The 13,182-nt window shown below is 46.6% G+C and overlaps 1 protein-coding gene across 1 annotated transcript in view; it reads right to left on the bottom strand.

Moving 5' to 3' along the window:
• Nucleotides 1–13,182, bottom strand: part of LOC311131878 (electrogenic aspartate/glutamate antiporter SLC25A13, mitochondrial-like) — a gene marked incomplete at its 5' end in the record, with an annotated part of 90,647 nt that overhangs the window by 53,620 nt on the left and 23,845 nt on the right. The window contains 1 exon segment of the mRNA XM_084164999.1: nt 6,004–6,150. Within this exon segment, the coding sequence (XP_084021125.1) occupies nt 6,004–6,150 (147 nt within the window).

Genomic DNA, 13,182 nt, shown 5'->3' with positions numbered 1-13,182 from the left:
GAGACAGGCACGCATGCACACACACACACACACACACACTAACTGGCTTCCCCAGAGAGGAGACCGGTAGTCATCAGGCTCTGTTTAATGAAGTGCTTCTCTAATGAGGATGGAAGGATGGAAGGATGTAGTAAAGCAGAGAAAATAGAACGAGGTAACGCTTAAAACAGAGACTCAGAACGTTCTAGTAGGCTAGTACCCACTGCACACATTCCTTCCAGCCCACAACACAACTCTTTCAACGTTACACACGGAGTCTTGATTTAAGTCTGTTTAAAATTACTTAAAGGACTTGATGGTGTCAATGTGTTGGTGTCCCGTTTGATACGAGTATTTCCATTTTCTCCGATGGAATGATCCATTAAAGTAACGTGGATGAAATATTGCGGATATTCATCTTGTACTATTCTAAATAGGGGGGGTGGGGAGAAAAATCATGGAAAACCATCCGTTTCACTAGATGGCGGTGTATGCTTTATAGACACAGCAGTGAGCCCGCCACAGCTTGCAGTGAGGGAGAGAAGCCATCTGCAGAAGAAGGGAGGAGGAGGTTGCTTGGGTTGAAGCTTCTCCTCTCCTCCCACTCCTCTCTATGTCCAAAAACCAGCAGCCTCACACTGTTCACTGAAACATTCTAGCCATGACATCTACACCCTAGTCATGACATCTACATTCTAGCCATGACATCTACATTCTAGCCATGACATTCTACATTCTAGCCATGACATCTACATTCTAGCCATGACATCTACACCCTAGCCATGACATCTACATTCTAGCCATGACATCTACATTCTAGCCATGTCATCTACATTCTAGCCATGACATCTACACCCTAGCCATGACATCTACATTCTAGCCATGACATCTACACCCTAGCCATGACATCTACATTCTAGCCATGACATCTACATTCTAGCCATGACATCTACATTCTAGCCATGACATCTACATTCTAGCCATGACATCTACACCCTAGCCATGACATCTACATTCTAGCCATGACATCTACATTCTAGCCATGACATCTACACCCTAGTCATGACATCTACACCCTAGCCATGACATCTACATTCTAGTCATGACATCTACATTCTAGCCATGACATCTACACCCTAACCATGACATCTACACCCTAGCCATGACATCTACACCCTAGTCATGACATCTACATTCTAGCCATGACATCTACACCCTAGCCATGACATCTACATTCTAGCCATGACATCTACATTCTAGCCATGACATCTACACCCTAGCCATGACATCTACATTCTAGCCATGACATCTACATTCTAGCCATGACATCTACACCCTAGCCATGATATCTACACCCTAGCCATGACATCTACACCCTAGTCATGACATCTACATTCTAGCCATGACATCTACACCCTAGTCATGACATCTACACCCTAGTCATGACATCTACATTCTAGCCATGACATCTACACCCTAGCCATGACATCTACACCCTAGCCATGACATCTACATTCTAGCCATGACATCTACATTCTAGCAATGACATCTACACCCTAGCCATGACATCTACATTCTAGCCATGACATCTACATTCTAGCCATGACATCTACACCCTAGCCATGATATCTACACCCTAGCCATGACATCTACACCCTAGTCATGACATCTACACCCTAGCCATGACATCTACATTCTAGTCATTACATCTACATTCTAGGCATGACATCTACACCCTAGTCATGACATCTACACCCTAGTCATGACATCTACACCCTAGTCATGACATCTACATTCTAGCCATGACATCTACACCCTAGCCATGACATCTACATTCTAGCCATGACATCTACATTCTAGCCATGACATATACACCCTAGCCATGACATCTACATTCTAGCCATGACATCTACATTCTAGCCATGACATCTACACCCTAGCCATGATATCTACACCCTAGCCATGACATCTACACCCTAGTCATGACATCTACATTCTAGCCATGACATCTACATTCTAGTCATGACATCTACACCCTAGTCATGACATCTACATTCTAGCCATGACATCTACATTCTAGCCATGACATCTACATTCTAGCCATGACATCTACATTCTAGCCATGACATCTACACCCTAGCCATGACATCTACACCCAGCCACGACATCTACATTCTAGCCATGACATCTACATTCTAGCCATGACATCTACACCCTAGCCATGATATCTACACCCTAGCCATGACATCTACACCCTAGTCATGACATCTACATTCTAGCCATGACATCTACATTCTAGCCATGACATCTACACCCTAGTCATGACATCTACATTCTAGCCATGACATCTACACCCTAGCCATGACATCTACACCCTAGTCATGACATCTACACCCTAGTCATGATATCTACATTCTAGCCATGACATCTACACCCTAGCCTTGACATATACACCCTAGTCATGACATCTACATTCTAGCCATGACATCTACACCCTAGTCATGACATCTACATTCTAGCCATGACATCTACATTTTAGCCATGACATCTACACCCTAGCCATGACATCTACACCCTTGCCATGACATCTACATTCTAGCCATGACATATACACCCTAGTCATGACATCTACATTCTAGCCATGACATCTACACCCTAGCCATGACATCTACACCCTAGTCATGACATCTACACCCTAGCCATGACATCTACATTCTAGTCATGACATCTACATTCTAGCCATGACATCTACACCCTAGTCATGACATCTACACCCTAGTCATGACATCTACACCCTAGTCATGACATCTACATTCTAGCCATGACATCTACACCCTAGCCATGACATCTACATTCTAGCCATGACATCTACATTCTAGCCATGACATCTACACCCTAGCCATGACATCTACATTCTAGCCATGACATCTACATTCTAGCCATGACATCTACACCCTAGCCATGATATCTACACCCTAGTCATGACATCTACATTCTAGCCATGACATCTACATTCTAGTCATGACATCTACACCCTAGTCATGACATCTACATTCTAGCCATGACATCTACATTCTAGCCATGACATCTACACCCTAGGTATTACATCTACACCCTAGCCATGACATCTACACCCTAGTCATGACATCTACACCCTAGCCATGACATCTACATTCTAGTCATGACATCTACATTCTAGCCATGACATCTACACCCTAGTCATGACATCTACACCCTAGTCATGACATCTACACCCTAGTCATGACATCTACATTCTAGCCATGACATCTACACCCTAGCCATGACATCTACATTCTAGCCATGACATCTACATTCTAGCCATGACATCTACACCCTAGCCATGACATCTACATTCTAGCCATGACATCTACATTCTAGCCATGACATCTACACCCTAGCCATGACATCTACACCCTAGTCATGACATCTACATTCTAGCCATGACATCTACATTCTAGTCATGACATCTACACCCTAGTCATGACATCTACATTCTAGCCATGACATCTACATTCTAGCCATGACATCTACACCCTAGGTATTACATCTACACCCTAGTCATGACATCTACATTCTAGCCATGACATCTACACCCTAGTCATGACATCTACACCCTAGTCATGACATCTACATTCTAGCCATGACATCTACACCCTAGCCATGACATCTACACCCTAGTCAAGACATCTACACCATAGTCATGACATCTACATTCTAGCCATGACATCTACATTCTAGCCATGACATCTACACCCTAGCCATGACATCTACACCCTAGTCATGACATCTACACCCTAGTCATGACATCTACACCCTAGCCATGACATCTACATTCTAGCCATGACATCTACATTCTAGCCATGACATCTACACCCTAGCCATGACATCTACACCCAGCCATGACATCTACATTCTAGCCATGACATCTACATTCTAGCCATGACATCTACACCCTAGCCATGATATCTACACCCTAGCCATGACATCTACACCCTAGTCATGACATCTACATTCTAGCCATGACATCTACATTCTAGCCATGACATATACACCCTAGTTATGACATCTACACCCTAGTCATGACATCTACATTCTAGCCATGACATCTACACCCTAGTCATGACATCTACACCCTAGTCATGACATCTACATTCTAGCCATGACATCTACACCCTAGTCATGACATCTACATTCTAGCCATGACATCTACACCCTAGCCATGACATATACACCCTAGTCATGACATCTACATTCTAGCCATGATATCTACACCCTAGTCATGATATCTACATTCTAGCCATGACATCTACACCCTAGCCTTGACATATACACCCTAGTCATGACATCTACATTCTAGCCATGACATCTACACCCTAGTCATGACATCTACATTCTAGCCATGACATCTACACCCTAGCCATGACATCTACATTCTAGCCATGACATCTACACCCTAGCCATGACATCTACACCCTAGCCATGACATCTACATTCTAGCCATGACATCTACATTCTAGCCATGACATCTACACCCTAGCCATTACATCTACACCCTAGCCATGACATCTACATTCTAGCCATGACATCTACACCCTAGCCATGACATCTACATTCTAGCCATGACATCTACATTCTAGCCATGACATCTACACCCTAGCCATGACATCTACACCCTAGCCATGACATCTACATTTTAGCCATGACATCTACACCCTAGCCATGACATCTACAACCTTTCCATGACATCTACATTCTAGCCATGACATCAACACCCTAGCCATGACATCTACACCCTAGCCATTACATCTACATTCTAGCCATGACATCTACACCCTAGCCATGACATCTACACCCTAGTCATGACATCTACACCCTAGCCATGACATCTACACCCTAGTCATGACATCTACACCCTAGTCATGACATCTACACCATAGTCATGACATCTACATTCTAGCCATGACATCTACATTCTAGCCATGACATCTACACCCTAGCCATGACATCTACACCCTAGTCATGACATCTACATTCTAGCCATGACATCTACATTCTAGCCATGACATCTACATTCTAGCCATGACATCTACACCCTAGCCATGACATCTACACCCTAGCCATGACATCTACATTCTAGCCATGACATCTACATTCTAGCCATGACATCTACACCCTAGCCATGACATCTACACCCTAGTCATGACATCTACACCCTAGCCATGACATCTACATTCTAGCCATGACATCTACACCCTAGCCATGACATCTACACCCTAGCCATGACATATACATTCTAGCCATGACATCTACATTCTAGCCATGACATCTACATTCTAGCCATGACATCTACATTCTAGCCATGACATCTACATTCTAGCCATGTACAGGGACACAAATGTAGAGAAGAGAAAATATTTGTGCCAACGGAGCGTTCTATTTGATCATTTCTCATTTTTAGGTGTGTGTGTGTGTTTGTGAGAGAGATTAGAGGGAGAGAGTGTGTAGTGTGTGTGTAGGCTTGGTTCCACACACAGCATTGCGTTTAATGCGTCTATACTGGCAGTGAGTGTGTGTTTACTAACATGGACCCAGAGATGGCTGGTTTATGAGGTAAACACAGTGGGAGAAATGACAGAGTTCACTAGGTGTTTATAAAACAGGCTAGACATGAAGGGAGACACACAAACACAGTGACATGTGAGACATACATACTTAATTACTCACACAAACATACCATACACACATGTAACACCATCATTGTGAGAAAATTATTTCCTCACACACAAAGTGAAAAATAAGAGATTACATCAAAACAGCTGTGTGTGTGTGTGTGTGTGTGTGTGTGTGTGTGTGTGTGTGTGTGTGTATGTGTGTGTGTGTGTGTGTAGGAAGAGACATTTAACCGCCTGGTTTGCTGTCAGAGAGGTTTGAGTTAATGACACGTTAGGAGAAGAATAGAGGGAGAGAGGGAGGAGAACCAGAGAACAAGGAAGCCACACCCACCGCCACCAGGCTCTCCTCCACAAAGGGTGTGAGCATGTGGGGCCGGATGGTGACCATGATGTCCCTGAAGTCCAGGGCGGAGATGGAGCCGCTGTGGGCCTTGTCCCTCTGAACAAAGGCCTGCCGTGCATGTTCCAGCTGCATCTCCTGGGGAGGAGACAGAGGAACACACCCACACAGATTAACAACACACCCACAAAGATTAACAACACACACACACACACAGATTAACAACACACAGAGACAGACACACACACACAGATTAACAACACACACACACAGATTAACAACACACACACACAGATTAACAACACACCCACACAGATTAACACACACACATATTAACAACACACAGAGACAGACACACACAGATTAACAACACACCCACACAGATTAACAACACACACACACACACAGATTAACAACACACAGAGACAGACACACACACACACAGATTAACAACACACACACACAGATTAACAACACACACACACAGATTAACAACACACCCACACAGATTAACACACACACATATTAACAACACACAGAGACAGACACACACACACACACAGATTAACAACACACACACACACAGATTAACAACAAACACACACAGTTTAACAACACACACACAAACAGATTAACAACACACACACACAGATTAACAACACACACACACCAATTAACAACACACAGAGACAGACACACACACACACACACACACACACACAAATAGCACACATACATAGACAGATACACACACGAATAGAGACAGGTACACACATGTGGGCACAAACATTATGTACAAAGGGTCGAACCCACATGGTAGAGGTCATACAGATGCTTTGACTCATCAGTACTCATGACTCATAGATAGCCTTTAAATCACACAGATACCCTTTAAATCAAACAGATACACTTTCAATCATATAGATACCCTTTAAATGTACTTTACTCGCATCAAAATGCTGGATGGAAACCTGGTTAATGATAGATACCCTTTAAATCACACAGAGACCCTTTAAATCACACAGATACCCATTAAATCACACATAGACATCCATAGATACCCTTTAAATCACACAGATACCCTTTAAATCACATACAGTGCCTTTGGAAAGTATTCAGACCCCTTTACTTTTTTCACATTTTGTTACGTTACAGCCTTATTCTAAAATTGATTAAATCGTTTTTTCCCCTCATCAATCTACACATACAGTGAGGGGAAAAAGTAGTTGATCCCCTGCTGATTTTGTACGTTTGCCCACTGACAAAGAAATGATCAGTCTATAATTTTAATGGTAGGTTTATTTGAACAGTGAGAGACAGAATAACAAACAAAAAATCCAGAAAAACACATCTCAAAAATGTTATAAATTGATTTGCATTTTAATGAGGGAAATAAGTATTTGACCCCCTCTCAATCAGAAAGATTTCTGGCTCCCAAGTGTCTTTTATACAGGTAACGAGCTGAGATTAGGAGCACACTCTTAAAGGGAGTGCTCCTAATCTCAGCTTGTTACCTGTATAAAAGACACCTGTCCACAGAAGCAATCAATCAAAAAGATTCCAAACTCTCCACCATGGCCAAGACCAAAGAGCTCTCCAAGGATGTCAGGGACAAGATTGTAGACCTACACAAGGCTGGAATGGGCTACAAGACCGTCGCCAAGCAGCTTGGTGAGAAGGTGACAACAGTTGGTGCGATTATTCGCAAATGGAAGAAACACAAAAGAACTGTCAATCTCCCTCGGCCTGGGGCTCCATGCAAGATCTCACCTCATGGAGTTGCAATGATCATGAGAACGATGAGGAATCAGCCCAGAACTACACGGGAGGATCTTGTCAATGATCTCAAGGCAGCTGGGACCATAGTCCCCAAGAAAACAATTGGTAACACACTACGCCGTGAAGGACTGAAATCCTGCAGCGCCCGCAAAGGTCCCCCTGCTCAAGAAAGCACATATACAGGCCTGTCTGAAGTTTGCCAATGAACATCTGAATGATTCAGAGGAGAACTGGGTGAAAGTGTGGTCAGATGAGACCAAAATGGAGCTCTTTGGCATCAACTCAACTCGCCGTGTTTGGAGGAGGAGGAATGCTGCCTATGACCCCAAGAACACCATCCCCACCGTCAAACATGGATGTGGAAACATTATGCTTTGGGGGTGTTTTTCTGCTAAGGGGACAGGACAACTTCACCGCATCAAAGGGACGATGGACGGCGCCATGTACCGTCAAATCTTGGGTGAGAACCTCCTTTCCTCAGCCAGGGCATTGAAAATGGGTCGTGGATGGGTATTCCAGCATGACAATGACCCAACACACACGGCCAAGGCAACAAAGGAGTGGCTCAAGAAGAAGCACATTAAGGTCCTGGAGTGGCCTAGCCAGTCTCCAGACCTTAATCCCATAGAAAATCTGTGGAGGGAGCTGAAGGTTTGAGTTGCTGTCACGATCAATTACAGACAGGATGGACCAAGGCGCAGCGTGATATGCATACATGTTTATTTATATGAATAAACAACCGACAAAACAATAAACAAACGAAACGTGAAGTCCAAGGTAGACAAACAACATACCTCACACGGAACAAGATCCCACAACTAACTAGTGCCAAATGGCTGCCTAAGTATGGTCCCCAATCAGAGACAACGAGCGACAGCTGCCTCTGATTGGGAACCACACCGGCCAACATAGATCTACACATACTAGAATGTACAACATGGATAAACACAACAAGGAACATACACACCCTGACTCAACATATACGAGTCCCCTGAGTCAGGGCGTGACAGTACCCCCCCGCCAAAGGTGCGGACTCCGACCGCGCCACATAAACATAACAGGGTAGGGGCCGGGTGGGCATTCCGCCTCGGAGGCAGATCCGGCTCCGGGCGTGACCACCACCTATTCTCCGCCTCCCTGTTGCGCCCCTGGTCTGGTCTGGACCTCTGCGTTGCTTCCCCTCTCCTTCCTCCCACGAAGTACCAAGCCCTGTCTCGACCCTGGTGTGGGAGACCCCGAACCTGGAGAGGGGCTGACGTCTGGGTCTGGACTGGAACCGCTGACTGGAGCTGGACCCGACGACGGTGGAGCGAACTACTCTGGCTCCGGAGTGGAGCCGCTGACTGGAGCTGGATCAGGCACCGGTGGAGCGGACTGCTCTGGCTCCGGAGTGGAGCCGCTGACCGGAGCTGGACTGGACCCCGGTGGAGCGGATTGCTCTGGCTCCGGAGTGGAGCCGCTGACCGGAGCTGGATCAGGCACCGGTGGAGCGGACTGCTCTGGCTCCGGAGTGGATCCGCTGACCGGAGCTGGACTGGACCCCGGTGGAGCGGATTGCTCTGGCTCCGGAGTGGAGCAGCTAACCGGAGCTGGACTGGACCCCGGTGGAGCGGATTGCTCTGGCTCCGGAGTGGAGCAGCTAACCGGAGCTCGATCAGGCACCGGTGGAGCGGACTGCTCTGGCTCCGGAGTGGAGCAGCTGACCGGTGCCGGACTAGGCACCGGTGGGACAGGCACGGGCCGTGCCGGACTGGCGACGCGCACCACTGGCTTGGTGCGAGGGACAGGAACAGGCCGGACCGGGCTGGCGACGCGCACCACTGGCTTGGTGCGAGAAGCAGGAACAGGCCGGACCGGGCTGACGACGCGCACCATTGGCTTGGTGCGAGGAGCAGGAACAGGCCGGGCCGGGCTAGGAACACGCACCACTGGTTTGGTGCGAGGAGCAGGAACGGGCCGGACCGGACTGCGAAGGCGGCCTGGAGGTCTGGAGCGGAGAGCTGGCACAACCCGTCCTGGCTGGCTGTCCACTTTCGCACTACACATGCGGGGCGCTGGCACAGGACGCACTGGGCTGTGCACGCGCACTGGCGATACAGCTCGTAGAACAGGCGCAGGATATGCGGGACCGAGGAGGCGTACTGGAGACCAGGAGCGTTGAGCCGGCACACCCCATCCTCGCTGAATGCCCATCTTCGCACGACACGTGCGTGGTGCTAGCACAGGACGTACAGGACTGTGCCGGAACACTGGCGACACAGTACGTAGCTCCGCATAACACAGAGCCTGCCCAGTCACACGCTTCCTCGCGTGAGTACGGGGAGTTGGCTCTGCTCTAACACTAGGCTCCGCCAACCACCCTTTTAGCCCCCCCAAAACATTTTCTTGGGGCTGTCTCTCGGGCTTCTTCCTCGGCCGGCACCTTCTGCGTTGCCGCTGCTCCTCTCTATACCGCGCCTCCACTGTCTCCTCCCAAGGACGGCGATCCATCCCGGCCTGAATCTCCTCCCATGTCCAGGAACCCTTTCCTTCCAGGATCTCCTCCCATGTCCAGGTTGTCTGCTCCTGGACACGCTGCTTGGTCCTCGTTTGGTGGGATCTTCTGTCACGCTCGTTTATAGACTGGACGGACCAAGGCGCAGCGTGATAAGCATACATGTTTATTTAAACGAATAAACACACGACAAAAACAACAAACGAAACGTGAAGTCCAAGGTAGCACACAAACATACCATAACACGGTACAAGATCCCACAACTAACAGGTGCCAAAAGGCTGCCTAAGTATGGTCCCCAATCAGAGACAACGAGCTACAGCTGCCTCTGATTGGGAACCACCCCGGCCAACATAGATCTACACATTCTAGATCTAAAACATAGAAAATCCAACATAGAACATAACCACAATGAATATACACAACAAGAAAAATCACACCCTGACTCAACAAAAAAGAGTCCTCAGAATCAGGGCGTGACAGTTGCCAAACGTCAGGCTCAAAACATTAATGACTTGGAGAAGATCTGCAAAGAGGAGTGGGACAAAATCCCTCCTGAGATGTGTGCAAACCTGGTGGCCAACTACAAGAAACGTCTGACCTCTGTGACTGCCAACAAGGGTTTTGCCACCAAGTAGTAAGTCATGTTTTGCAGAGGGGTCAAATACTTATTTCCCTCATTAAAATGCAAATCAATATATAACATTTTTGACATGCGTTTTTCTGGATTTTGTTGTTGTTATTCTGTCTCTCACTGTTCAAATAAACCTACCATTAAAATTATAGACTGATCATGTCTTTGTCAGTGGGCAAACGTACAAAATCAGCCTGGGATCAAATACTTTTTTCCCTCACTGTAATACCCCATAATGACAAAGCAAAAACAGGTTTCTAGAAATGTTTGCTAATTTATTTAAAACACACATTTACTTGGAACTTTGTTGAAGCACCTTTGGCAGCGATTACAGCATCAAGTCTTCTAGGGTATGACGCTACAATCTTGGCACACCTGTATTTCGGGAGTTTCTCCCATTATTCTCTGCAGATCCTCTCAAGCTCTGTCAGGTTGGATGGGGAGTGTTGCTGCACAGCTATTTTCAGGTCTCTCCAGAGATGTTCGATCGGGTTCAAGTCCGGGCTCTGGCTGGGCCACTCAAGGACATTCAGAGACTTGTCCCGAAGCCAATCCTACGTTGTCTTGGCTGTGTGCCTAGGGTTGTTGTCCTGTTGGAAGGTGAACCCCAGTCTGAGGTCCTGAGCGCTCTGGAGCAGGTTTTCATCAAGGATCTCGCTGAACTTTGCTCCGTTCATCTTTGCCTCGATCCTGACTAGTCTCCCAGTCCCTGCCGCTGAAAAACATCCCCACAGCATGATGCTGCCACCACAATGCTTCACCGTAGGGATGGTGCCAGTTTTCCTCCAGACGTAACACTTGGCATTCAGGCCAAAGAGTTCAATCTTGGTTTTATCAGACCAGAGAATCTTGTTTCTCATGGTCTGAGAGTCTTTAGATGCCTTTTGGCAAACTCCAAGCGGGCTGTCATGTGCCTTTTACTGAGGAGTGGCTTCCATCTGGCCACTCTACCATAAAGGCCTGATTGGTGGAGTGCTGCAGAGATGGTTGTCCTTCTGGAAGGTTCTCCCATCTCCACAGAGGAACTCTAGAACTTTGTCAGAGTGACCATCGGGTTCTTGGTCACCTCCCTGACCAAGGCACTTCTCCCCCGATTGCTCAGTTTGGCCGGGTGGCCAGCTCTACGAAGAGTCTTGGTGGTTCCAAACTTCTTCCATTTAAGAATGATGGAGGCCACTGTGTTCTTGGGGACCTTCAATGCTGCATAAATGTGTTGGTACCCTTCCCCAGATCTGTGCCTCGACACAATCCTGTCTCGGAGCACTACGGACAATTCCTTCGACCTCATGGCTTGGTTTCTACTCTGCCATGCACTGTCAACTGTGGGACTTTATATAGACAGGTGTGTGCCTTTCCAAATCATGTCCAATCAATTGAATTTACCACAGGTGGACTCCAATCAAGTTGTAGAAACATCTCAAGAATGATCAATGGAAACAGGATGCACCTGAGCTCAATTTCGAGTTTCATAGCAAAGGGTCTGAATACTTATCTAAATAAGGTATTTCTGTTTTTATTTGTAATACATTTGCAAACATTTCTAAAAACCTGTTTTCGCTTTGTCATTATGGGATATTGTGTGTAGATTGCTGAGGATTATTATTTTTTAAATCCACTGTAGATACCCTTTAAATCACACATAGACAGGTGTAGATACTCTTTAAATCACACAGATACCCTTTAAATCACACAAATACACTTTAAATCACATAGATACCCTTTAAATCACATAGATACCCTTTAAATCACATAGATACCCTTTAAATCACACAGAGACAGATGAGGGTGTATCTACAAACACACACGCTCGGAGAAGCAGGATTGCCGTTGATAAGCCCCCTGGCACCATTTTCCGCTCTCAGTTACAGGGGGCCAGCGTTTGGTGACGCTGCAGTCATTTGCCCTCTCCTCTCCTCTCCTCTCCTCTCCTCTCCTCTCCTCTCCTCTCCTCTCCTCTCCTCTCCTCTCCTCTCCTCTCCTCTCCTCTCCTCTCCTCTCCTCTCCTCTCCTCTCCTCTCTCCAAAAGCTGCTGCTGTGGGGCATCACTTTTGTTTCTCTCACCAGCCCAAATCCCCATTAAGGCACTCCAGGGGATACACACCACACACACACAAACTGACTGGCTAATCACCTAAGTGGTCACTATTTCACAACACACAAATTTACACACACGGCACGGCAGCTTCCTCCTCTGTGGACCGCAGAGACAACAGACAGGCTCATGGGAAGACTCCTGTGGGGCTTTGAAATTAAAAGCCATTAT

This window comes from Coregonus lavaretus, assembly GCF_964263955.1.
Source record: "Coregonus lavaretus genome assembly, chromosome: 7".
NCBI classification, from domain to species: Eukaryota; Metazoa; Chordata; class Actinopteri; order Salmoniformes; family Salmonidae; genus Coregonus; species Coregonus lavaretus.
Note: the sequence above shows the minus strand (reverse complement) of the source record. Positions and strands in the feature narration are given on the sequence as shown.